Here is a 26,547-nt window from a genome sequence, read left to right on the forward strand (position 1 = left end):
AACTAAAAACCCATCTTTTCAACTAATGCCTTCCCTCGCCTTTGCTCCCTCTACCTGCATGACAACTTCACCTGTAACACTGTAACTAGCACGTAGATGCCCATGGGCTATGTGCGCTTGTATACATGCTAAAATAAATAAATAAAAGTAGGAGGGGTCCACTGGGATCACATGTAGTTATAGCGCCATGTTTTTAGGGTGGTAGCCATTACTGATCTCCTTGCTGTGCTCTTGCTTTCATGGTGAAGGTCCAGTCTGATTTATTACACGAACCCGTGCAAGGTGTTCAGGGTCTACCCGGACCCCCACGCCTTACACTGCAAAGCATGGGACTATGGGACTCCACCAGGCAGCACCCTGACCATAGGCACAGATAGAGTTGTGTATTTTTGGCCATATTGTCCACTGGCATTACAATGAGCCCTTTACCTATTTTGGAACTCCAATTACCCTTATATGTGGCATAATATTATATTCATAATGTCAGTCTTTGGGGGAAAAAGCCAAAACGGTTCTCATGGACCGAGTGGTATTTCTAGAATTGGCCATGAATCGTATTGTTTTTGTGTCAGTCTTTACAGTGACAACTAGGGGCAACGGAGACAAATCAGACACAAATACACAGCTCGCAGCCTGTGATAAACACCTGTTGACTGGTCGATAACATAAAGTGTAACCATGAAAAAAGCGATACAGGGTTGACGCCATGAAAACACTGCCACATAGGCTCAAGCAACGAAACTACCGCAAACTACGCTCCCGCCTGTCTGAAGTGATGTTCGCTGTGAATTAATAAGTGGTGTTAGATAAGCAACCTACTCTCCAATCTGTGTGTAAGTGGGTAGTCAAAAGCTCGACTTCAAGCAACTCCAAACATCCGTTCATAGTTCAGACATCAGTAAAATAAGTACCATTGAGTTGAGCATGGTAGTCAGGCCCACATGACATAGCGTGCACTTGAAGCATGTAGCAATGTAAGCGTTTCTGTGTGTTGCCTTTTAGAATGGTGAAAACAGATTGGTATTACAGATGGAGCTTACAGCCCCCTTCATAAATACCAAAGGCGGGTCAGGATCCTCTACCTGCGGGGGCAAGTGCACCTCTCTTTTTAGATGCAATCCACCTAAGTTGTCGCTCCACTCCAAGGGAGTTTCACAAACCCTCTGCCGCATCACTGGTGGGTCACTCACAGGGACCTCATGCAGAATCTGTGAGAGGGTTGGGCGAGTGCAGAGCAATGGGGGTGCATCATGTGTGCACTCTAGTGCCTTTTGCAGATTTCTGCTGGCCAGTAATTTTGTGATATATCCAGAGGTTCTGAAGATGTCATGTGAGACACAGCACAAGGCAAAAGGCAGTGAGCTCCATGCAGGAACACAAACGTTAGACGACTTAAAATGTCCTTAAAATGTATGTTCATGATAGGGATGCATTATTACATATAATAACAAAATGACAAAAGGCGCTCGACTTTAAAAGTGAAGACCTGCTTTCCAACCTTGATTCTAATATCCCATCTGTCCTTATCCTACTCGATCTCTCTTCTGTCTTTGACACGGTCAACCATGTCATCCTGCTCAACTGCCTCTGTGATGACCTGGGTATCACTGACCAGGCCGTGGCCTGGCTGACCTCCTTCCTCTCCAACCAACCATCCCAGGTCCAACTTGAGTCCTTCCTTTCCTCTATCTCACTCTTTTCTTGTGGTGTTCCCCAGGGGGCTAACCTCTCTCAGTGGCTTTTCAACCAATACCTGGCACCCCTCACCACTGCATTGCTGCTCCAACTTTCAGTGCTATGTGGATGACACTCAGCTTGTTTTCAGGCTCCCCTCTGCCACTTCTTCTCCTTCTCTCATCTCTGACTGTCTGTCTGCTATCCGGGAGTGGTGCCACCAACAATCTCTGCCTTAATGCCAGTAAGACAGAGATTCTCCTCATCGGCACACCTGCACCCTCCTTTCCTGTCACTCTCAGGCTGGCCTCCCGTGGCCCTCTTCCTGCTCCCACCTGTGAGGCTAAGAACCTCGGGGTCAGTTTCGACTCCACACTTTCCTTTTCTACACACATCTCTGATGTCTCTAAGAAGTCGAACTACCAACTGCACCTCCTCTGAGGTATTCTTCCTTTCCTCTCCTTCCCCAGAAGCTCACTGTCTCTAGAGCTCCAGTTCTCTCTAGGCAGGACTATTGCAACAGCCTCTTTCCAAATCTGCCTGCTATTTACTCTCTGCCATCTGCAGCTCATCCAGAACAGGACTGCGAGAATTGCCCTTGGCTTCAAGCCATGGGATCGTATCCATCCAGTCCTCAAATCTCCTCATTGGCTCCCAGTGGCTGCAAGGATTAAGTTAAAGACCCTTTGCATTGTCCACAAGGCCTTCTGGGTCCTGGGTCTGTAATGCCTTCAACACTCCCTTCGGAAATACCTTCCTACACAATCTCTTTGCTCCTCCACCTCCAACTCCCTCAGGTTCAGTCGCATCTCCAAGTAACGAGTTGGTGGTAGATCTCTTTCTTCGGCTGTGGCCTCCCTCAGGAATGGTCTCCCTGCCTCTCTGAAAGTTGAGGAGAACCATCCCTGGTTTATGGAAGCACCTCAAGACCTTCCTTCCTCTTTGCTTCTACCTTCGCTCTTCATCTCCCCTGCTGATCACTGTCTGCTTTGGCATTGGACACCTGGCTATCCTCAGATTTTGGGCCCAGATCCCTGCCCACCCAGCCACGTATCCACACTGCCTACTGGCAAACCTTGCACTTGGGTCTGTATCTGCAACCCTAAAGTCCCCTTCGAGCACTTAGACACCCGTTGTCTACACCTTATTCTTGACTTACTACCTGCTGGCCGCACTACCTGCTGTTGTTTTGATCTCGTGTTAGCACTCTCCATTCCTCCCCTGCCCCTTGCACTTTCCCCCTTCCCTCTCCCCTGCACTTGCGTATTCTCAATGTCACTGGGCCTCGTAAGATCATTGTATTGTCCTCCCTTGTTCCCCTGCCTTGCTTCGTTGCGCCTTGAAACACTTGTGTATGGGCGGGATATAAATAAAATATCATATCCTATCAATATAAATCACAATTTTAAAAATGTCTGTCCTCAATTTTTGAAAATGTAAGTTAATGCTGTTGGGCTCTAGTTTTTCAGAATGGAGAGTGGGCTTTAAAAGATTGCAGCAAACATGACAAATCAGCTGATTATAATATAAGCTTTCAGTTTGATGCCAGGACCAGAGGATTATGAAGATATTAACTGCAAGAAGCTAAATTGGCACACTTTCTGTGTGCGGATTGTGTTTGCGAAAAAAAATAACATTAAGCACCTGCTCAAGTAATTCTTCCGGTATTTTTCGCTTGTTGATAGCAGCTGCCTTCTGAAGAAGTTGTTTTGCCTTGTGGCTTCTCCCTCGCATTAACAGCCAGCGTGGTGACTCGGGAAGTACCCTGTGTCAGGCATAAAGAAGTCATGAAAGCAACAGAACACAATTCACCTCCACACCAACCATTGGCTGGCAAGAATGCTTATCAAATCAAATAATGTCAACAATTGAAGTTACAAAATCTTAAAACCTGGGATATAAATATGAATGTACTGTTGTTAAGTTCAATGTTGATTAAAAACTATAGTCTACATCATCTGCCCACATAACAGGTGCACCTACGCACCCTATGACACCTCTTTCTCTACTGACCTGAACTACGGTTCCAGAGGGCGTTCAACCTACCAGTGCTTTGAGGTCATACCAATGATATAGAGAGCGCTATATAAATGCCAAGTAACATAACATAACATAACTAGTTATGTAGTTATGGATACACAGACATACACTATAGGTGTGCAGTTAGGGGCCCTCCCCCACCCCTATTACTCTTCCTCCATCCATGCAGTTCCTTTCCTGTTCATACTTCGAACAGGATGCAGGAAACGATTTCATTTAAGTGCGTCATTCCTATGCGCCGGAAGAGAGGGGGAAGCCCCCACGGGACTGACAGAGTGCTAGAGTGAGGTGGGAGCATGGAGGGCTGGGAGAAATAGTAAGGGAGCAGATAATCAAAAAATAAGAGGTCAGGCATTCTGGTGGTCTAATCACACTACCAAGACATATGGGTACCTCATTACAAGTATGCCAGTCCAGAATTAACGAGCCGGTAATCCCATTTACCGGCACGTTTCTGGACCTGCATACTACAAGTTTGCCAGTGGGGTGGCCTGATTTACCTCCAGTCAAGAGCTGGAGGTGAGCCAGGCACCCCACCGGCTAAGAAATCCATTCTTACCGGCACCGGTATTACCAGTGCCGGTAATACTGGCACACTCGCCATGGAATCCTATGGGACTTTACTGGGACCTGTAATCTGCCAGTAGTTCCAGCAGACCAGGTGCCGGTAACAGTATTGGCGTTTGGTGGTATCCTGCCGGATTTACCGGCAGGGTACCACCAAACTTGTACTGAGGCCCAAGGTGCCTCCAGAGGAAGGAGAAATGAGTTCCCCCGCCAGAAGGGTTTGGGTAGTGGCTCCTCTGCTAGAAGGTGTGTTCTTGGGGATAGAGGTGCTTTGTGGGATGTCTTAACCCACTAATCCAAGCCCTGCAACATCACTGTGCATTGCTGGCAGCAGAAACATCATAATGGCCGCCAGAAAGCATGCTGCTCACCAGAAATCACCAGGAAGTGCGCAGTGAAAACCTGAAAAATAGGCCACCATCTACTTTTGCCTATGTCAGTGGTAACACAGGAGACCACTGCCAAAACCCATCATTTGGCTGCTCACAGAGCAAAATCATTGCAAAAGAAACAGAGCTGGTTTCAAAAATCCGTTTTTATTTGGTGTCAAATTTGTAGAACTTATGGCTTACAAACCACCCAAAAAGATCCAACCTCCTTGTTGGGTGGTCAACATCATTCTCCTGCAAGAATCTACATAATATAAGGTCCACAGAAATATATATATATCTATCTGAACAAAGTATATTCACCTCTACCAGAAGCTGCCGTTTTAAAACCATTTTGGGTAAAGTTGAACATGGAACTCAAACTATGCCAAAGAAAGACTTGCTATCAGAAGCCTTAGAGGGGGATACAATTTAAAACCATATTCTGAAAAGGCTTGAAGCAAGAAATTGTTTAATGTATGTGTTAAAAATGTGAGTTATATTATAAGAAAAGACAATTTTTAGACATTGGGTTAAGAGTTAAAGTTTCCCACACTGTGTTCAAATGAATTCCACACCTTCTCCCTGGACAAAGGAGACTTCCCCCTGCCCTTGGCTAAGAGATTGACAGGCTGTTGTGAATAGGAACTAGGAGGGGCACCCTGGCCTGTTGCTCTCAGTGCAGACAAAGGAATCCTTGGCCTGAATAGAAAATGCTAATTCGGGTGTGACTGACAACAAACTGCTGGCAGGAAGGAGAGACATGTGACCTCTGAGTCAGCCCAGACCTTGGAGGCGGAGTCAAATCATTGTGTGGATTCAGAAAGCACAGCAAATGTATTTTTTAGAAAAATGCTTATAAAATATCGTACCAAACTGACAAAAATGTGAAACTTTGAGATTGTGAAAAAGAAAAATTTGCTCACAGTTGAAGACTAAGCTGGACTCTGTGCGATGTTCTGAGACCAAACCCCGGAATTATTCATATTGTAGCTACTGTGTTTATACCAGGAACCAGAAAAATTACAGGATTGTGCTCAGATGGGGTGTGCATGCATGTCTAAAAATTGGAGCGGAAATAATACTGAGATAACCACCAAAAGCGCAAAAAGTGGTCCTTTCTGAACCAAAGCTCTTAGGAAGATGAGAATTGAACAGAAATGTACCTTAGTTAATCTGTCATGTGATTTATGTAGTATTAACAAGTTGTGTATATTGTAAATATGTGTTTTTATGAAAAAAAAGATATTCTGTACAGAGGCAAAGGGGAGGGTTTTCCCCTAAACCATAAAGATGACACAGGATGACATGCTGATCCTTTCTCCAATCAGGGGACAGGGAATCCTCTAACCTATCAGATCCTTAGAGGGTTGGGCATTGTAGAATCAGCCTCCCCACCTACTTTGGAAATACATAAATAGGGACTGCTGAGGACAGACAAGACACACACTTTTCCACTACTCAACTGATTTCTTGGCAAAGCACCCTGCAAGAGGCACCATACAAAGCTCCAGACATAGATCCAGAAACCAAGCTCTAGAACTAACTCTAGAACTTTGAAGCGGAGGGGCCTAACCTAAAAGCTAAACCCTTCTCAGCAGGCCTGCAGAACCTTTTGCAACATGATTCTAACCCCTAAACTTCCAAGTGGCTCTCACATTCAACAGCTGGGCTGTGCTATTTTGCTATTCTAGCCAAGAACCCTGTGCTAGAACCAAGATCCAGACCCAGAAAGCAGAGCTGTATCCAGAACCCTTCAGATCCAGTCCAAGAGACCGCGCAGACCGCAGTGCTGAGAGCAGAACTGTGACCTGTCCGGTGGCGAGAGAATCCCAGCCAAACCCTTGACCAGATCTTTGACGGGGCCCACTCCATTCCCAAGCCATAGGAGTGAGTATCCAGTCCAGAACTGTACATAACCAATCCTCTTAGTTTAAAGTAATCCTATTCCATCCATTTCAATCTGTCCAGAACTGCATTACAAAACCTCTGTTGTCTATCCTTAATTCTTCTCTCCTCCACATAATCCTTGATATTTGTAGTGATAATCATCTTGGGGCTAATATATATTTTCTGGAGAAAGGCTCTCGTTCAGACAGAAACCATCCAGAGGCACCTGTGGATAGGTGGCTGGGTTGTCGTGTAGTTTGCGTCTCCATAGACTCTTTAGTGTTAAGAAATCTTTGTTTCTAATCTTTAAAGCGCATATGTCAATTTTGAAATCTTGATTTTATTTCTGAAAAATCTACCTTGATTAAAACCTCTGTAACTTTTGAACCGCACGTCCTAGAACCGAAATGTAACTGTCATTTTAAAGCTGAGATCCTAAGCTTTCCAACCAACCCAAAACATTCCAATTCCTTATAGATTTTCCGTAATCGCATTTCCAGCACGCGGAAAAAGTTGCCGCAAATTGCAATTTAGCTCCATTTCAACACATGTCAGAATAGCTGTTTCTTGTTTGCAACTGCTGAATTTCGTTTTCAATCTGATAATCATTCATGAATCATTGCTAGTGTTGACCTGTACCAATCCAAAGTAATTCTTGCTAGTGCTGAATCTCCTTTAGTGAATTAAAATCATTTTAGAATATTTTCCCTTTCATTGCAATCACATTCAAAAGTATTTTTGCCTGTTTTAAACTCATACCTGTTTTCTCTAAGCTTGCTGGGGGAACTGGGATTGAACTGCATTGTTGATTAATATTTCTGAAACCTGTGTGCCCTCATTTCCATCTCTTCATATTGCATATTGGGGGGAATGAGTAATAACAGGGGAAAAAGTGATCATATTATCTTTTGATTGAATTCATATCAAGTTTATTTCTGTGTTGCATTCTTTCCCATCATTGCATTTCCTTGAATCATACAAAGTATTCTCTGCTACCTTATCCTTCCTACTCCTACTCCTAAGTGATTAAAGAGATTGTTGATATTGTAATATTACCCATTGCTGCTCATTGTTCATATTCATAAGTGTACTATTCAGATATTATTCCTATTCGTAAAAGTGTGATATATATATATTGTGAAATTCGTCAAATAAACCTTTTAATTTGCAAAACAAACCTACTTCGTGGCTCAGTGAGGACGGGGAGATCCAAAGAGAGGGGCGTTATATAAGGGTTCATCATCCAGATTTAAAGAACTTTGACATAAAAATATATAAATAAGGATTTCCATTGGGCATCCCAGACTAAGCATTGACTTAGTTGGAATGCTGGATTGAAGTCACTTACAGCTTGGATGCTGTTTTTCTGAGCTGAGCTTAGGGTGGGTTTCTGCCCTGCATGGGCCAAGCGGCCGAGCTGCAACTGATGAGGGTTGGGCCTTCCCGCGCAGGCCCACAAGAGCAGTGAATGGCAGGACATCGGCACAGTCCGTGTGGCTGCCTCTTTGCACAACCCACCACTCAACAGGTGTGTCCTGAATGGCGCCAAAGCAAGGGTGCATTTTTGCTGTGGAGAATCCAGGCTTCGCAGGAGTGTATTTTGACAAGGATCATGGCGGGCAAAGAAGGTCGTCCATCACACCTGCAGCCCTGGACAGGACCAGAGGATCCAAGAAAAGGTGGCCCAAGAATATGTCTAATTTGTGCATGGTGGCTGATACCAGGTTCGACACTCATATATACCTTTAGGAGTTCATAAGACCTTGAGGCATTTGGCGAATTGGGTCATCAATCCTGGCACTGATTTCTCCTACTAATGTATGTTTTTGTGTGTGTACCAGTGGGAATAGTCAGAGATACCCTTGACAGACAGAAAATTGGTATTGCTGCTGGTGAACATATATGACGCACTTCCAGTGAGGAAGAAGTGGAGTAAATAGGCCTAGCTAGGCAGAGGTAGCCAACCTGTAACCATCCAGATGCTTTGGCCTGAAACTCTCTTCTGACTCAGGTGGCATAGCCTCTGCTGAGTCATAATAAGAGTTGCAGACCAATACCTCTGTAGAATGAAAGGTTGTCTGCCTCAGCAACCCTATCCAGCAGAGCAAAAAAACACAGTCGATAGACTGTTTCGGTTCTTAAATGAAACTTTACTTCTTGCCTAGGTAGGGTTGAAAGCACTGCAACTATGCTAGCAACGTTTTTTTTTACTTCTACCGTGTGCGTTTGATAGAAAAACCTTTACCAAGGTTAATTTCCCTTAAACACCAGGGACCAAAAAGTAGTTTTATAAGAGCAGTAAGTAACGTAACACAACCTTAGACTGTCCTTGTACAATGTGCCAATTTCCCCTGCCAGACCCTCACAGTGTATGGCGAGGAAGCCAAGGAGATAGATTTCTGCCACACACTGCGTGGTGCTGGGCAGAGGTGGCACAGGGAAGATACCCTCTGTCCCCCGCACCATACCATAGGTGGAAAGCAGAGACTCGCCATGTAACACCGCAATATGGGACTGTCCTGTTAAGGAAGGACCTCAGATGGTTTAGGGTCCATGAGACAGGCCCAGTAACTGGAGTGCTCCAGATTAATGTGGCAGGCTATCATTAGAAGTTATGGCTTAAAAGACGATGAGATGTGGTGTTTCAGAGTTGGCCCCCTGTGCATTACCCAGACCAAACTTATTTAGTGAGAAAGCAGACTCTGTGCATAACATACAAAGCCAAGCGAAAGAAGCAAACACTTCTTGGGTTGGGAAAAGTCGTCACAATGCTCTATGAGTGCAACTTTAAGGTTCTGTTCATAAACGCAGAGTGCTTCCTTGAAATCCACATTGCATGTGTGGATTTCAAAATGGTGGCTGGATGTAAATAATCCTCGGACCATAGTAGCGGGGGTGCTTAGAGAAGGAGAAGGTGCTCATTTGGATGCAGCTAGAGGGAGCGAGAGAGAGTAGGAGGCAGGTACCCGCCGAGAAAGGTGCAGAGAGGAGAGAAAGTAGTTGGGTAGAGGGAAGAAGTAAAATGAGTAAGAGGAAGGAGGAAGTTGAAAGGAGGAAAGAGGAGGAAAAGTGAAGGAAGAGTAAGAAGAAGGAGGAGAGGAAAAGAAGCAGAGAGAAGGAGGAGAGAAATATCAGTAAGAGGAGAGACAAAGTAATATGGTTGGAGGAAGCATTAATAGAGAGGGAGAGAGATCTGAGGAGGAGGTTGGAGGAAGGGGTGTGTCAGGTCCCAAGATGATTGAGGGGGCAGAAGGTGTCAAGGAGAGGGAGGCAATCCCTGAATCTAAAGGAGGTGACCCTAGGAGGGGTAGAGGAACAAGCATTAGGCAAAGCATCAAGTGGGGGCAGGTGAAGCCAGACAATAGTAAGGAGAAGACAGGGGCAATCAGAGAGGTTTCCTTAGGCGTGAGCACGTGGAGAGAGATCAAAGAGGAAAGTAAGAGTGGGTTGGTGGGAAGTAGAGCCAGTATCCTGAAGCACAGAGGTGGTGAGACAACTAGAGCTCGGCCTGTGTAAACCATGAGGGTGGCTCCGGTATACTTGAAACTGTGAGCCTTTGCTGGATTAAGCACCAAGCCCCCTCACCGCTACAAATCCAGAGGTGAGACCAAAGGAGATGGTCTCTCCGACCCAACCAAATGTTGAAGAATCGGGCAAGAAAGCAGAATGACCAAGAAAGAAGTGTGGGGACAATTCCACCCTGAGACTACGAGTAGCCCATTGTATCTTTTACCCTCCGTGAGAGACTATTGCAGTATTACACAATAACAAGCCATTCTATTTAGTGGTTCGAGTTTCATTCATTTTGCTTTCTCCAACCTTGTAAATACCCCCATTAAAACCCATTTCTAGTGCCATGCCTTTTTGTGGAGTCCACTTGGCTTTGTGACATGACATAATCATTACGTCTGGTGCCATTCCACGTCCTTTGCTGCTCAAGGCTAAGAAATGTGACTTTTTTCTTCTCTCAGCAAAACGGTTTTAAATATTAGTTACTGCCTGGTAATACAGGATTCTATGGCAAGATGGAAGCGAGCATTATGCTTCACTTTCTTTATTGCCACCAGAACAGCAATTCAACTATTAAACATTTAAACTAACATATTTTCTGTTTGCAGAAATCAAAAAAGAAAATTCCTTCCAGTTTAAAGGTTTAACTTTCATATAACAGGCTTCCCACTGATGAAACTTCAAGTCCCATGAGCCTCTCCTTTTCATGTAGTCCAGAGGCAGCCCCTTTTCTACCAATCCGGTGTGTGCCTACCCTATAAGAGTGCCCAATGCTAGGTTCTTTCTTATTGCTGCCATTCCGAAGTTAAGTGATTTATTTCTAAGCTGTTTCATTTTGTCAGCATATTATTCACTGCATATTAACGCTATGCGCACGTTCTACATAGAGCGTATATATATTAAAGTAAATACCTCATGAGTGAGGCGGGCACCGTTAATTCGTTCGTGTGAAAATTTCGGTCGCAGCCGTGCACTCAATCCTCATTCCCTAGTAGTGGAGGCGGGGCCGGAGCCATGAGCAACAACGCTGGCGTGAGGCAGCCGGCCCCGCTTCACAGCACAGTTTGCACGTTAGGACCCAGGAGAGAGGTGGATTGGATATCCTTCCTGGCATCCTTCAGGACTCTACGCAGTACACCCAGAGCGCGCCGTTTCCTCACAGAGGAAGGAGCGAAGTATGTCCCGTGGAGCAAGTGCCGTAAAAAAAAGAAAAGACATTCATATTGTCGGCTCACGAGCGCAGGGCTCGCACAACCAGCTGTATAAACACAGTTTATCACACGCAGCCGACCTGAACCAACAGCACCTCATTGAGTTGTAAAGTGAAGGCCTGCAGCAGATATTACAGCCACTTTACACAGAAAGCCAGCCAGCCAACCAAGGACAGTTAGCTTCGCTAACACAAGGAGACATGGCTCAATATGGGGAGGATCACTCCACAACACTGGAGTATAGCGAGGAGGAGTGGGGGGGAAAGCCCTCACAGCAAGAAACAGACCTATCGCTCAGTTTAAAAAAAATATTAGGAGATTCGCTGTCGCAGAGGGCGTGCAGCCAATTACGCACAGACTAGCCATGCTAGAAGCATGGATGCTAGATGGTGACCAAAGATCCTCCAGAAAAAGACAGGCGCTCAGCCCAGGTGAAGGCACGTCAGCTAGACACCCCCTGACAGGGGTTTAACAGAGGTGTACAGCTCGGAAGAGCAGAGACTCTTTGACCCCCCCCCCCCCGAGCAAGGAAAGGAAGGTCGACCCCCAGAAGGATGACGATCAAGTCACAAGACTAAAAAAGGCCTTCTTGGCGAAGACAGCAGATCGCCAACCCGGACCCCCTACCCCAGGGGTGAACAATACAGGGGACATAGATGAGGGCTACTCGCCCGACGATGAAGGCAGGGAGGAAGAAGACCTCCCTGGGCATCCCGACGTAGACACACATGTCCTCGAAGAAGAGGAGAATACGAACGACATGTTTGATCCAGAAGCCATCAGCCACCCAAAATCAGCAGAATGGGTGCCCTCACCCAGAGTAGAGCTTTACATGGCGCAACATATAAGAAAGCCCCTGGACAAAGAGGTTCACTCATGAATGAGAGCAGAATGTCCCGCCCAGACCTGCCAGACAAACTATCAGAGACCCCCGACCTAGACCCGAAAATGGTCACCTTTGTGACAAAGGCCTCCAGAGATATATGTAAAGGAGTAGACAGGGCATGGAGGGGATGCCAGGACAAGGTACTCGACCTAGCCGGTCCTTGGGCAAAGATCATGGATTTAGCAGAGAAGGCTAAAGATACCAGAACACCGATAGACCCCATCGCCTTAGCTAATTGGGCATAGCGCGCAGTCTGTTTGTTGGGGAACGCCAACTGCGCCCTTTCATCAGAAAGGAGGAGAGGCGTGCTTCTGGAGATCGACTCAAAGTTAAGTGATCTTTCATCCTATGAAGCAGGGCAAGGACCCAAGGGTCTTCTCTTTGGCAAAGCATTTGCCAAGGAAATGGCCCAGTTCTTTGGGACCTACTCAGCCCTCGAGAAAGCTCAAAGCTCCATTCGAAGGGTCTTTCCAGGGCATGTTTTTGCGGGACCGGACCTCCGAGGGGTCGGACGTCCGGTCGCTCTGCCTTCCATCGCAGATCCCAGTGCCATCGAGCGCAATACTGGGAAGGGAGGCAGCAAGATGCTTTCTTCTCCTCCAGAGGAAGGTTCCCAAGAGGTCGCAGACAAAGAGGAGCTTACAGGCACCCCGGATCTTCAGGCGGTGAGTACATCCCACATTCAAGTAGGGGGCAGGAACCTTCAGTTCGTGAACGCATGGTATACCTTATCCAGCGATGCTTGGGTGCGACACGCAAGAGAAGGCTTGCACATAGACTTCCTAGGCAACCCTGTTCAGTGGCAATAACCTCATCCAATTTTCATGCCGAAACTAGAAGCACCAGACCGAGCTAGCGAAGCTTCTGCAAAAGAACGTAATAGAGTGCAAGACCCAAGTAGAACCAGGATTTATCAGCAATATGTTTCTTGTGCACAGGAAAGAAAAGTTACGCCCCGTCATCAACCTAAAAAGTCTAAACAAATCGTTGAAATACAACTACTTCAAAATGGAGGGGATTCATCTCCTCAGAGACCTGCTGCGCACGGGGGACTGGCTAGCCCGCCTAGACCTCAAAGAAGCTTATCTGACGATTCCGATAGCGGAGGCTCATTTTCGTTGGAACGGGGAAGTGTGGCGATTGAAGTGTTTACCTTTCGGCCTTGCCTCAGCACAATGGGCCTTCACCAAACTGATGCGGCCAGTGGGCGCAGCCATAAGAGAGAGAGGGATCAGAATTATTATTTATCTGGATGGCATTTTAGTCTTGGGAGCAGACAAAACCTCCGTAGCCAAAGATGTGCAGTGGATATTCTCTCTGCTGTCCTCCCTGGGATTTCTGGTGAACCTAGACAAGTGTCAGCTTCAGCCGGTTCAGAGGACTGAATTTCAGACACTGTAAGAGCAACTTTAGAGCTAGCAAATCTAAAAGTGTGAGCGATCAAGAAAGTGATCAGAGCAGTGTTAGCAAAGAAAGTCATTTACCTGCGAAATATAGCCAGGATAGTGGGGCTACTCGCAGCTTCCATCCAAGCCATTTTCCCAGGTCCACTCCATTACAGAGCCCTGCAGAGACTCAAAATCAAACATCTGCAGGGGGGGCTCAAATACTATCAGCAGATAGCACTAGACAACGAAGCTACGACAGAACTGCACTGGTGGTTCCAGAATATGGAGGCTTGGAACGGTCGAGCCATATTCGGAGACGTTCCGGATCTGGTCATAGAATCCAACGCGAGCAGAGCAGGATGGGGAGCCCGGTGCGAAAATTTAGATACAGGGGGAAAATGATCAGAAGAAGAGCTACGTCTACACATAAACTGTGTCGAACTATTGGCAGGCTCCTTTGCAGTTCAAGCTTTTACCAAAGACAGAGTCAAATGCTGCATGCTCCTGAAGATGGACAACATCTCAGTTGTTCTCTATATCAACAAGCTCGGGGGTACAAAGTCGAGAATGCTAGCAGAGCTTGCAAAAGATTTCTGGCATTATTGCATATAGAATCAGATAGCAGTAGCAGCGGAATATCTTCCAGGAGCACAGAACGACGTTACAGACTGGAACTCTCACTATCTAGCAGATTACGGCGACTGGAAGCTGCTTCCCCAGGTATTCCACAGCCTTCAGGAAGTGCGGGGTCCCCTACACACAGATCTATTTGCGTCCAGACTGAACGTACAGACGCACAGGTATTTCAGCTGGAGGATGGACCCGGGAGCAGCAGGAACAGATGCGTTCCTACAGTCCTGGGCCGGAGCAGTCCACTACGCATTCCCGCCATTCATCATGATCACCAGAGTTCTAGTGAAGGTTGGCAGAGAACAAGCAGAGCTGGTCCTAGTGGTCCCTCGGTTTCCAGTAGCAATGGAACTTTCCTCGGATTTTCCGAGGATAGTCCCACATCACCTGGAGCTCCTCCTCAGCCCAACTGGCCAGAGACATCCGCTGGTGGAAGCGGACAGCCTCTATCTGATGGCATGCAGAATTTCAGGACGAGATGGGCACTGCCAGGCATTTCGCAACTCGCTGCGGATTGTATCAGAAATTCCTGGGTGCCTTCCACCATCAGGAGCTATAGTTCAGCATGGGATTCGTGGGCACGATGGTGCACCAACCAACAGTTGGATCCCTTTTCAGCACCTGTAGTACAGGGTCTTAATTTCCTAGCTGCTAAGTTCCAAGAAGGTTACGCTTATAGAACTTTGGGAGTGTATAGATCAGCCTTGTCCGCAGGGCACGATAAGGTGGAAGGTAGCCCAGTAGGAGAGCATCCAGCAGTACATAGACTGCTGAGAGGGATAAAGTTAAAAAGGCCTCCAGAGCCCAAATACGCAAGCTTATGGGACGTACGTGACATCCTTCAGCTATTTATGAGATGGCCAGAAAACGAGAGCCTATCTCGGTCACAACTCTCAGGCAAGTTTGCAATGTTGCTTTGTTTGACATTGTGCCAAAGGGTATCAGCTGTGAAAGCCCTGGAGATAGATAGGAAGATTTTCTACCTGGAAGGAGTAGCATTCACCATAGTGCAGAGGACTAAAACGCACACTAGAGTCATCTCTTACACATATTTTTCTGATAAAAAATTGTGTGTAGTGCAATGCATCAAAGATTATGAGACTGGGACAGCCCTTATTAGGCTGCCCGGAGTGACTCGGCTACTAATTGCGCGTAGGAAGCCTCACCATGCGAAAGCCACGGCAACAATAGCCAGGTGGGTGAGGGAGGTGATGCAGTGGGCAGGTATCGATTTAACCCTGTTCGGCGCACATTCTGTAAGGGGGGCAATGGCCTCGAGAGCATTTTCAGCAGGGGTGTCTTTACAGGACATAATGAAATCAGCCAATTCGTCCTCAGAATCCACGTTTAAAACGTTCTATTTTAGACCAGTGTCAGACATGACTAATAGAGTGGTGGCGAGCTTTGAACAAGCATAATGCTCGCCTCTGTCTTGCCATAGAATGAAGATTGCCTGTGCTAAACTGCACTGGTCAGTCTTGATTCTATTAAAGACAAGGAGGCGAGCATTATATCCCACCCTGTAGAATGCTATTAAAGAGCATAGTGTTTATCTTGGGCCTTCTGTTTGGAACTCAGTACACATTCCCACCCTCATAATGTATTTGTCTCTCATAGGAGATGAGCAAAAACCAACGTGCAGGCGCCAGCAACATACGGCCGTGATGAAGCAAGTTGTCCCATTGGACCATAAAGCTGCAAGTCGAGAGACCAGAGTTACCTCGACGTGGAATTCAGAGGATTGTTGGTTAAAAGTTGACGTTGGATTGGTTGATACACTAAGAAAGAGGAAAGAACCTAGCATTGGGGACTCTTATAGGGTAGGCACACACTGATTGGTGGAAAAGGGGCTGCCTCTGGACTACCTGAAAAGGAGAGGCTCATGGGACTTGAAGTTTCATCAGTGGGAAGCCTCTTATATGAAAGTTAAACCTTTAAACTGGAAGGAATTTTCTTTTTTGATTTCTGCAAACAGAAAATATGTTAGTTTAAATGTTTAATAGTTGAATTGCTGTTCTGGTGGCAATAAAGAAAGTGAAGCATAATGCTCACCTCCTTGTCTTTAATAGAATCAAGGCTGACCAGTGCAGTTTAGCACAGGCAATCTTCATTGTTGTACTGTGATAGTTTTGAATTCTGAGGTCACTGTGACTCTGAACCTATGTCTAATTATTACTATTGGTGTCTGTGAGAGGCTTTCAAATTCCCTTGCTTAGGCAGTGTGGTGCATCAAGTCTATCAGGGCTCACCTGATAGGGGCTGAGGACCACCACAGGAGATGCCAGTAGCCCTAGCAAAAGCACCACAAGTTGTGCCCCAGACACACACATTTCCTGTCTCTGTATTGCACCCTCCCATGGGTCTGCAACCACTCTCCCATGCACTTGCGCGTTCTCAATGTACTTGGGCCTAGTAAGATTGTTGTTTTTGTTCTCCCCTGTTCGCCTCCCTTGCTTGGTCATGCTTTGAAACACTTGTGTATGAGCACAATATAAATAAAATATCAATATCAATATCACTTCCTACAGCCCTGTGCGTGTACATCTTGCTCTGGAGCTATAAGGCACAAGTGAGGGTTCACAATTCTGCTGTGTAATGGTGCACCATCCTGTCAGCCCCAGGACACCACTGACTACAATGCAGTGATGTAATGCACTGGAAAGTGGGGCACACAGCTGGACTGAAGCATGAGCAGGGTACCACTTCTGCCACTCTGGAGATATGGGGAAAGGTATACGCTGGGCCTGAATTTCCCCATTCAGTTCATAGACCCAATGGGTGGAAGCCCAGGTAACCATACAAGACTTACACCCTTGGAGGTCAGACATGTCAAATAGGAACAACTCTCAAAATTAGATAATTTCAGAGTTCCTGATGGGGCTCCAATACTTTTTAGGTGGGTGCCTAGTTCGCCTGAAGATGGCACAGTTCATATGGTAACATATATGGTCTTAGAGACAATGGCATAGAGATTGCATACTGCGACGACCCACGTTGGAGTCCTGGTTATCCAGATGGCTGAAAGTAGGAGACCTTAGACCCCTACCACATTTGTTTGATTGGATAGATACAAAATCAGCAGGGGCGTAGAGGCATATGGTTGGAATTTAAAGGTATCAGGGATAAGCACCTGTGGTCACTCTGGTCTTCGCGGTGCTTATCGCCGCGGCTACTGCCTTCAACAGTACTTTCCAAAATGGTGCCTTTGGAGTAGTCTATGCAGTCTAGTCCTTCGAGAAGACCCACTGCCGCCATTTCCACTTCCGGTGTCAGCGTCTCTAATGGCAAAAACAGAGATCGCGTCCTCGTGTCTCACCGCTACGATAGTCTTCCCCGTTGCCTGTTTCCCGTTTATCCTTGTTCCGATTCCTCCTTCTAATAAGTCCTCTTGTATATTCCTTGTCAGTCCTTGTCACTCTGCTACAATTGCCTACTTCCTCCTATTACCTTCTTGTTAGACCTCCTGCCTCTAAAATTGCTTCCACGATTCTGCTCGCTTGCCACCGTCCTTACTTACCTGAACCTTGGATCCAGCTGTGAAACCTTGAGCATCTGCAGGTTTTTTCGTTTCCTCAGAAGGGTTTTTTCTCTGACCACATGGCGGTTTCATGGAGGGGTCATTCTGCCTGGGATCTTCCTGTAACAGAAGCTTCAGGACAGGCACGTCCTTACCTGAAAGATTTTACAACCCGGCGGACAACACAATGAACTCCATCTCCAGCTCCAGCTGTACAGCGAAAACACCAGGTGAGCTCAATCACAGACAAATCAGACACAGGACCCATGTGAGCAGTGATTGAATTCCTGTCAAGCCACAGCGTTAAGTCCAAAGAGGCATTTGAGCTCTCAAAAGCAGTGTGGTGTTTGAGAGAAGTGGGCCTGTGGAGTGTTTGTGAGTGGAAATAAGGAGTGAGTGGAATAGTGACAGAATAGGGGGAGTTGTGGTAGAAGGTAGTAGCAGTTGGGAGTAGTGGTAGTGGAGGCAGTAGCAGCTGTGGGAGGAGTAGAATGGTAGTAGGAAGTGGCAGTTGGAAGCAGTGGGCGGTAGTGAGTGTTAGAGGGTGATAGTAGTGAAAGTGATAGTGGGAGAGGTAGCAAGAGTATTAGTGGTAATGGTCGAGTGGGAGTAGAAGGTGCAGTAGTAGTAAGGAGGAGGAAAAGAGGTAGTAGTAGAGGCATAAGTAGAGTGGTAGTTGAGGCAGGAGTAGTTGGAAGTAGACGAGTAAGGAAAATGAGAATATCTAAGCATGGAGGTGACAAAGGCAGAGTGTGAGAGCAGAGGACAGAAATGCGGCAGGTGGAGAACATCTTAGGATCCAGGGTAGGGAAGGGTTAGGTGATAAAGTTTGTGAACGACGAGTCGGTGGGGCAGCGCGGAAGAAGCCACCAACCTTAACATCCTTAGAACATCCTTAGAACATCCTTAGAACGCTAAGAGGGACTAGGTTAGGAATAGTTTGAAGATCAGTAGGGAGAGAATCAGCCAACACCTTAGGAAAACCACCAATAGACCAAGGTAGATGAAAGACAGAGAGGTGTCCCTGATCCAATAGAGACTGACATCCTCATTAAGGACGCCTGGGCTAGGGAGGGGGAAATCCAAGGGAAGTAGTGAGAGAGGGACGGCCCTAGCGCCAACTTCCCTAAAGAACCCAATAGACCCTAAAAGATCTTTTCTAAGAATCTACAGCAATTCTGTCTATCTTAAAAAAAATACCCATAGAATGTTACTGGAGCATCAGCGTGGTTACGGATCAAGAGAACAACAAGGACCACCAGACTTCCCACCCTCTGGCCTACAGAGGCCAATGGATGTGATCTATATGGGGATGAGGAGGTGACAATTCCACCCTGAAGCCAACTCGTAGTGTAGACTGGATTGAAGCTGGAGCTCCCAGGGCGCCCCCATGGAAAAGTGGCCCGAAGTCAGGCTTGACCCAGAAATACTCTGCTGGGGTGATAGATCGTGATTATCGAGGTGAGATCAAGACAATCCCATTGAACCATGTGATCCTTCCTGTTACAGTAAAGAAAGGCCAACCCAGTGCTCAATTGATTTGTGAGTTTATACGTCTACTGGAAATAAAGGAGGTTTCACCTTTAAATCCCACAGAGCCAGCAGAAGTCGAATTTAGAGAGATGACAGACCGACAAGAGAATGTCCAAGGTTGAACGATCAAGAGAACCCAGTTTCCATGGAATTTGCAGTGGCCCAAAGAAGCAATCCTTTGTTGTAGCATGTTTGGAAAACTCTGGTGTCAGAAGAAGAGATTTCGAGTCTAAGAACTGCTCACTTTATCGAAAGGATTAGGCTCCTATACAGAGTAAGCGTGAACCCGGAAGAGGATGGTGTTAACCATCACCAGCCTTTGGTATCTCAGCCTTTCTGGAAAGGTGTCCTGGAACTGGAACACTCTAACATCACTTTGAGACATTTGGGACTAGAAAAGACTCTGCAAACTATTCTCAGACGATTCTATTGGCATGGGATGTACGCAGAGACCAAGCAGTTATATGCCTTCTCCTGATATATCAAAAAACCTCTCCTGACAACGTTCAAAAGGCCCAACTGCAATCTCTACCTATTATATCCATACCATTACATCACCTTGCAATGGAGGGTATTGTTCCATTAGAACCGTCCTAATCAGGACACCGATATATCTTGGGCCTGGTGGACTATACAAACAGATATCGAGAAGCTTTCCCAATGCGGAATAATACAACTAAAGCCATACTGAATGTCATCATCCTCTTTTTCGCACAAGTCGGCTTCCCGGCTGTAATTTTAACGCATTAAGGGACGTTTTTCATGTCCAAACTAATGACATAAAGCAAAGAAATGATGAAAATTAAAACACTCAAAACGCCATAGTACCATACACAGACGGCCTTGTTGAACGGTATCACCAAACCTTAAAGCACATCTTTCGGAAAGTAGTAGATAAGGACTAATGGAATTGGTATGACCTCATCCCTTGGGCCCTGTTGGCAATAAGAAAGACCCTCCAGGCCTCAATGGGGTTCACTTCCTTCGAGCTTCAGTGTGGGCGGAACCCACAAGGCATCCTTGATATTCTTCAGGAAGATTGTGTAGGCACTAACGGAAGACAAAACAGTGACCACCCTCTTATTCAAAACACGTGGGAGCATATGGAACAGGTGCAGGATCTGTTAAATTCAAACATGCAGAAGGCCCTAGATCGACAGGAAAATGTTTACAACTGGGGCCACCCTCCACACAATGCAAGTTGGTGACCAGGTAGTGGTACTATTGCAGACTTCCCATAATGAGTTACTGGCTCAATGTCATGGATTATATACTGTCACAGAGAAGGTATCTGCCTTAACCATAAAGTGCAACAGGCAAATAGACGGAAACCCTACCCATTGTATCATATTAATAAATTGGAAGCATGGAAGGAGAATAACAGTCCACAACTCTGACTACTAGATGCCAATAACACCAGATAAATACAGTTACCAACAAAAACATGTGGAGTCTCTATCCCTACGAGTTACGCACCAAACAACACCAACACCTCGCCCAGCTCATCCACTGGTATGCTGATGTGTTCTCATCAAAGCCTGGTAGGATAAAAGGGGTTGTCTATCATATACACACCACTCCAGGAAGGACAATCCACCTTAAGCAATAAACTACCCGAAGCCAGGAAAACTATTGTTCGGGAAGAACGGGAAAAGATGCTAGAACTGGGCATTATAGAACAATGTCACAGTTCATGGTCAGTCCCAGTTATCCTGGTCCCAAAACACAATCAGTCCTGATGATTTTGCATTGACTTCTGCCAGCTTAACGAAATCTCCCGATTTGACACTTATCCGATGCCTCAGATTGATGAGTTGGTAGACCAGCTAGGGTAGGCCGGATACATCTCCACTCTTGATCCCACAAAGGGGTACTGGCAGACCCCCCTATAGATGAAGAATCCAAGACCAAAACAGCGTTCTCAACTCCGGAATGGCTTTTCCAGTTTATGATACTACTCATTGAGCTTCAACGAGCACCTGCAACGTTTCAACTTCTAATGGATCAAGTATTAGACCCCTTCTATCTTTATGCAGGGACATACATCGATGACAAAGTGATTTACAGTGGAAAATGGGAGGAGCATGTACCCCACCTTGATTCGGTTTCTACCCAATTAAGAGGGGCCAGCTTGACTTCTAATTGCAACAAGTGCCATCTTGCCTGCAGTTCAGTGCAGTATCTAAGCTTCCAGATTGTTAACGGCAGAGTGCTTCCACAACCATCCAGAGTTGATGCCTTCCAACGGGTAGCGAGGCCTCAGACCAAGACGGATTGGCAATGTTAATGAACTGCAGAAGGGGTGACAGAGCAAATAAAATACCTTCTTTTAAAATTCAGATGTAAGCCTGACCTAGCGAACACTAGACCCGACCAATCTGCTTAATTTCGCTTTCCAGCGTGACTTTGAAACCAAAAGAAGTTGTCAACTTAACTTTTGAGCTTAGGTGGATGAATAAACTCTAAATTCTCCCTTTCTCAATCGAATCTTAAGAGCTTGCAACATTCTATACATAGCCAGCGAATTTCCACAATATCCATCAAGGCCACGACAGCCTGGCCAAAGTGTATCGATATCTATGTCATGGACACAAAATAGGCCAACACCATTGATACGTTGGGTATCATTGTTCTTTTCTGTATGTCGTCAATAACCTGCAGGGCTGTAAAGCTGTCAGCAGCATTAGGTTCAATAAATCAATATAATCAAGGAACAACCAGCAAGCTCGTGTGTGCATACACACATGAACACTCACACCAAGTGAAGCAATGTGGCAGCTCAACATTGTTCAGAAACTCGAATGCAACATTTTCTGGGGTCCTATTTTTTTCATAGCAGCCAGAGACTGATAGACTGCGACAAAGATATAATTACCTCATCTGTTAAATCTTTTGTGTGTCATCATGTGTTTCTCTTTGCATCTAGTTTCCCATAACTCTCTAGCTTAAACAAAGCAGTTCTGCAGACCCTCTGAAGAGCTCTCAGTACAGCAAAGCAATGTGTGCCAATGACGATCTGTGTTCATGGGAATCAAAGTCTCAGAGTGGAGGCTGACACAGTGGATGACTTCTCATATCTTTCCTTTGCACAGTGTGCCATATATGTGCGACCTACAATGGTACAGTACCTTGCCACTGGCCTAAAATCTCTCCAACCATTGGTGATCTCTATATTTAAAATAGTATGATTTATTCAACAGTTACATTAATTAGGTTTTTAGCATATTTCCAAAAGAAATCGGTTATTCACATTGATTGCAATGGCATTTTTGGCTTACCAAATGAAAAAGAAAAGCAAGGCCACAGGTACAGATCCCACCAACTGCAACAACCTCCAGTTGCGGATTCCATAAGCCAATCCAGCCAGAATCATCAGCCCAACAGCGTAGCAGACATGGGAAATAATTGTGGCATATGCCCTCTGGGAGACTCCAACCCATTCAGCAACTGGCACATTGGGGAAGACATTGAAGGGACATTGTAAGAGAAGTGAATGAGACAATAGCAGATGCATGATAATGGGCATTGGGAAAGACAATGAAAGAGATATATGAAGAGGTAGTAAAAGAAGCATTGAAAGAGCGATTTTGAGCAATATTGAAATGCACTTTAGAAAATACATTGGAAGACACAATAGAAGAGGCATTGCAAAAAACATTGGAAGAGGCAATGGGCAGCGCAACGGAAGATGAATCGGAAGAAACACTGGCATTGTTATGGATATAGGAACATGTATTGGAAGAGACACTGGAAGAGGCATTGGAAGAAATAAGGGCTTCAAATAAGGTCACACCTACATCACAAATATATGTAAAGAAGGATTTTCATCCCCCAGTTTGAAGAATTCAGTGGTCTGTCTGCAGAATGTACACATCGACCAACCAGGCTATCTCTGTCTCAGATAACCGTTGTGGTTTTATTTCATTCTAAGGAGTCTTCTCCTGGTCCTGCCATGCCATGGGGAAATGCCCCAGGTACCAAATTCCTCTACTCTTCTAAGAGCTGTTAAATCAAATGATCACACCTATTCAACTTGTTACAGAATGTTAGAGACGTGAACTGTACTGTACCTTTGAGAAATGTACTGAGTCTGTCCAATATGTTGTAAAACACACTTTCCCAGATCACAAGATGAATTCCTTCCCCTTGTTTAAGCTCTCGAGGTACTCTTGGATTGGTGAATCTCTCAGGAACATTTGATACCATAATCCTTAATGATGCTATTGCAGTTATGTGACTCCAGGCATCTCCAGATTTGATCCAAGGTTAGCTTTTTCAATCCAGTGTAGGGCAGTAGGAGCAAATCAGAGATACTCATGTCAATCTCCAATTTGCTCCAGTGGTAATCTCCGAGAGTCAGGTCCTTTATCTGCATTGCACTGCAGAGGACTGAATGATGAACACAACGTGTTGTCATGTATCTGAATGTTTAACCACTTATTCCCTTAATTTGTAATTTCCTTTTTTGTTGAACATCCCTTAGACAGGATTTCTGTAACTGATTGTGAGTGTTGATTGATCAACAAAACCTTTTGTGTTATATCTGAATGCCTACCATTTTTTCTTACATGTATGTCTACATTTTCTGGTCGGTTTACAATCCATCGAGTGTATTTCATTCATAGACCTATAGTTATGTTTGTTATATTTTTTTACTCCATTACGTTTTTCTAGAGCACCCATTTGCCTCCTATTAATTTATTCGGATTTGTTTGGTGTCTGATTTGTTCATTTTGTTTGGATTTGCTGATCCCATTTAGTCTTTTGTATTATTTATCTCTTACTATAATTGTAATGGTGATTTTTTCGATATTTTTCTCGTTGTATTTTGTTTCACTTCACATAATTATTGTTATGTTTGTTGCTGTTATATTGTATTTACTTGACTCTTTACAATATTATTTGGCAATTTTGTTATAGGACTTTGTCTTAATTATTTTCTTATGTATTCCTACTTCTTTGATTGAATTTGTTTGTGTCATTGTAAATATAATGGGCTCATTACGAGTATGGGGGTGTGGGAAAAAAGTGGCGGTAAAGGAATTACTGCCACTTTTCCCGCTCACCATACTATGAATTGGGCCCTGGAGGGGGGATTTACCTCCAGCATCATGCAAAATCAACAAAATTGGCAGAATTACTACTGGCGGAATTACCACAGCTGTAATTCTGCCAAAATCCCCCATGGAGTTTTATGGACTCCAAATTAATGGGGACTAACACCGCCACCCCCACTTGTAATCCGGCAGTAAATCTGCCAGACCATGTGGTGGTAACAGTAATTACATTCAGTGGTATTCCTGCAGATTTACCACCAAAATACCACCTAACTCTTAATGAGGCCCAATGTGTTTATTCTTTTCAGCACACTTTTTGGGTTTATCATAAGGCCATTTTTTGGTCTGGATTATTATTTGTCCAGCGGTGGCTATATTTATTTATTTATATTTTATTTTATTGGTGTCGTAAATACAGGCACCAGATCACACACGTGTTTCAAGGTGCCAAAGTCCTCTGGTCACAGCTATGAAATAAAAGGATGCTCAGATCATTGACATTTAATTAGGGTGAGTAAGGAAATACTTTCAAGGCACAAGAAATTCCAATCAGAATTGCTACGTAGAGATAGAGGGGGAAGTGGGGAGTATGTGGGCAGGGAGAGGAGCGATGATGGGAGGGTAGGTATGAAATAAAAGTAAGTTAAATTTACTGAAGTGGTAAAACTACTATGGGGTCCAAAAGAGCATATTAGGTATTGTGGTAAAAGGGAGATTGAAGGAGGGAGAGAAGGGGGCGGTGGGGAAAGAGTTAACCAAGGTGAAGGAGGGAGACTAGGGTGGGGCATCTAGGGTGTTTTAGTGCTGTAGTCATACTGCGACCCCACAGAGTTATGCTTGCAGTCATGACGTCATTGCTCAGCAGCATGCAATCCGCACCTTTTTTCTGTTTTTTCCTGATCCTTTTTTATTATTGATTGGGGAGTTTGTTTGAGAGTTGTTGATTTCCAAGGTGTGAATTTCCCCGTAGTTATTCTAACATATTGTAAAGGCATTTGTGGGGATCGTTTTCTTCTTTTACTCACTTAACGTGATTTTATTACTGATGGCATATATTTGTTATATCTATATTTTGGGTTCATGAGACCAGGTCATTGTGTGTTCCTCTTGTAGGATTGGCTTTATTGTTATGTGTGTATTGTACTATTGTGTTCCTCACTTTACATTTTGATTCAGGATGTGCAATGAAATGGGCATAAATGCACCCCTCAAGAGCGAAGGGATTGAAAAAGGACATTTGAATGCATGCATCTAAGATGTGCACATTCCGATGCACTTGTCGATTGGGATGCACTTTTTTAGGTGCAAGTGATAAGATGCGGTAAAACATCTCATCTTTTGTGCCAATAACACTTTTGAGAACCAGCCCCACTGTGTTCAAATGTATTTTGTGTGGTTGTCTGGAAAACATACTGTGGGTTGGGCTCCTATGCTCCGAGCCTGCAGCCTCATGCACTAGAAACAGCAAATCAAGACAGCTGCAGCCGCCTCATGGAACACCCTGATCTCTGAACCATAATCTGTCCAAAGCTCCCACAGTGCAAAAGGATATCATGAGTGGTTCTAATGTGGTTCACGGATCATTGCAACATAACTAAAGATCCACCATGAAATATAATGATAGCACAATCATCCAAAGTGGATCAAAGACATTCAAAGACATCGCAGTTTACCGAGAACAAGATTATTGATCAAAATTCCTGATACACCAGCGCCCACCACACATCTCAGCGCGGTGTAGACGTAGAAGTTTTCCACAAACGCAGCTCCAACACCAAACGCCAGCTGTAGCAGCAGAGAAATCAGAATGACAGGGCGGCGGCCAATCCTGAGAACAAAAAGGAAAATGGCGGTTCAAGTTATTCCTACTACTGTTCGATTCTATAGGACAAATGATTGTTAGATCATGAAAGGTTACACAATTCACAATATTTAGGAAAGCTGCTATCTTTAAAATGAAGCACTTGCAAATTCCATGGATGAAACAGGATGGGGATATCTAGATAGCGTTTATCAGTTGGAGAGCTGTGTTATGCCAACTGCATGGGATGAACAGGTGCACTTCCCAATGGACCAATGGCGTGTCACTGAGGAATAGCTAGGGGTAGCCACTGCCTACCCTGTGTGGCTGCTGTATACAAGAAACATTTGTGTACAGGCGCGTTATAAATGACATATATCATATCATATCATACCCCACTGTAGACTGCACTACCTCTCATAGAAGCAGTCTGACTAGAGACCTTTCAAAACAATGAAGTGCTCTTTTAGATTTT

The 26,547-nt window shown here is 45.1% G+C and overlaps 1 protein-coding gene across 1 annotated transcript in view; it reads right to left on the minus strand.

Moving 5' to 3' along the window:
- Nucleotides 1-26,547, minus strand: part of LOC138569620 (solute carrier family 22 member 13-like) — a 371,351-nt gene that overhangs the window by 173,630 nt on the left and 171,174 nt on the right. Inside the window, exons 3-5 of the mRNA XM_069647751.1 lie at nt 25,945-26,099; nt 22,493-22,661; nt 3,319-3,439 (exon numbers count right to left, since the gene is read on the minus strand). Coding sequence (XP_069503852.1) covers nt 3,319-3,439; nt 22,493-22,661; nt 25,945-26,099 — 445 coding nt within the window. The remainder of the gene's footprint in view (nt 1-3,318; nt 3,440-22,492; nt 22,662-25,944; nt 26,100-26,547) is intronic.

This window comes from Ambystoma mexicanum, chromosome 2q (genome assembly GCF_040938575.1).
Source record: "Ambystoma mexicanum isolate Mex_15411 chromosome 2q, UKY_AmexF1_1, whole genome shotgun sequence".
NCBI lineage: Eukaryota > Metazoa > Chordata > Amphibia > Caudata > Ambystomatidae > Ambystoma > Ambystoma mexicanum.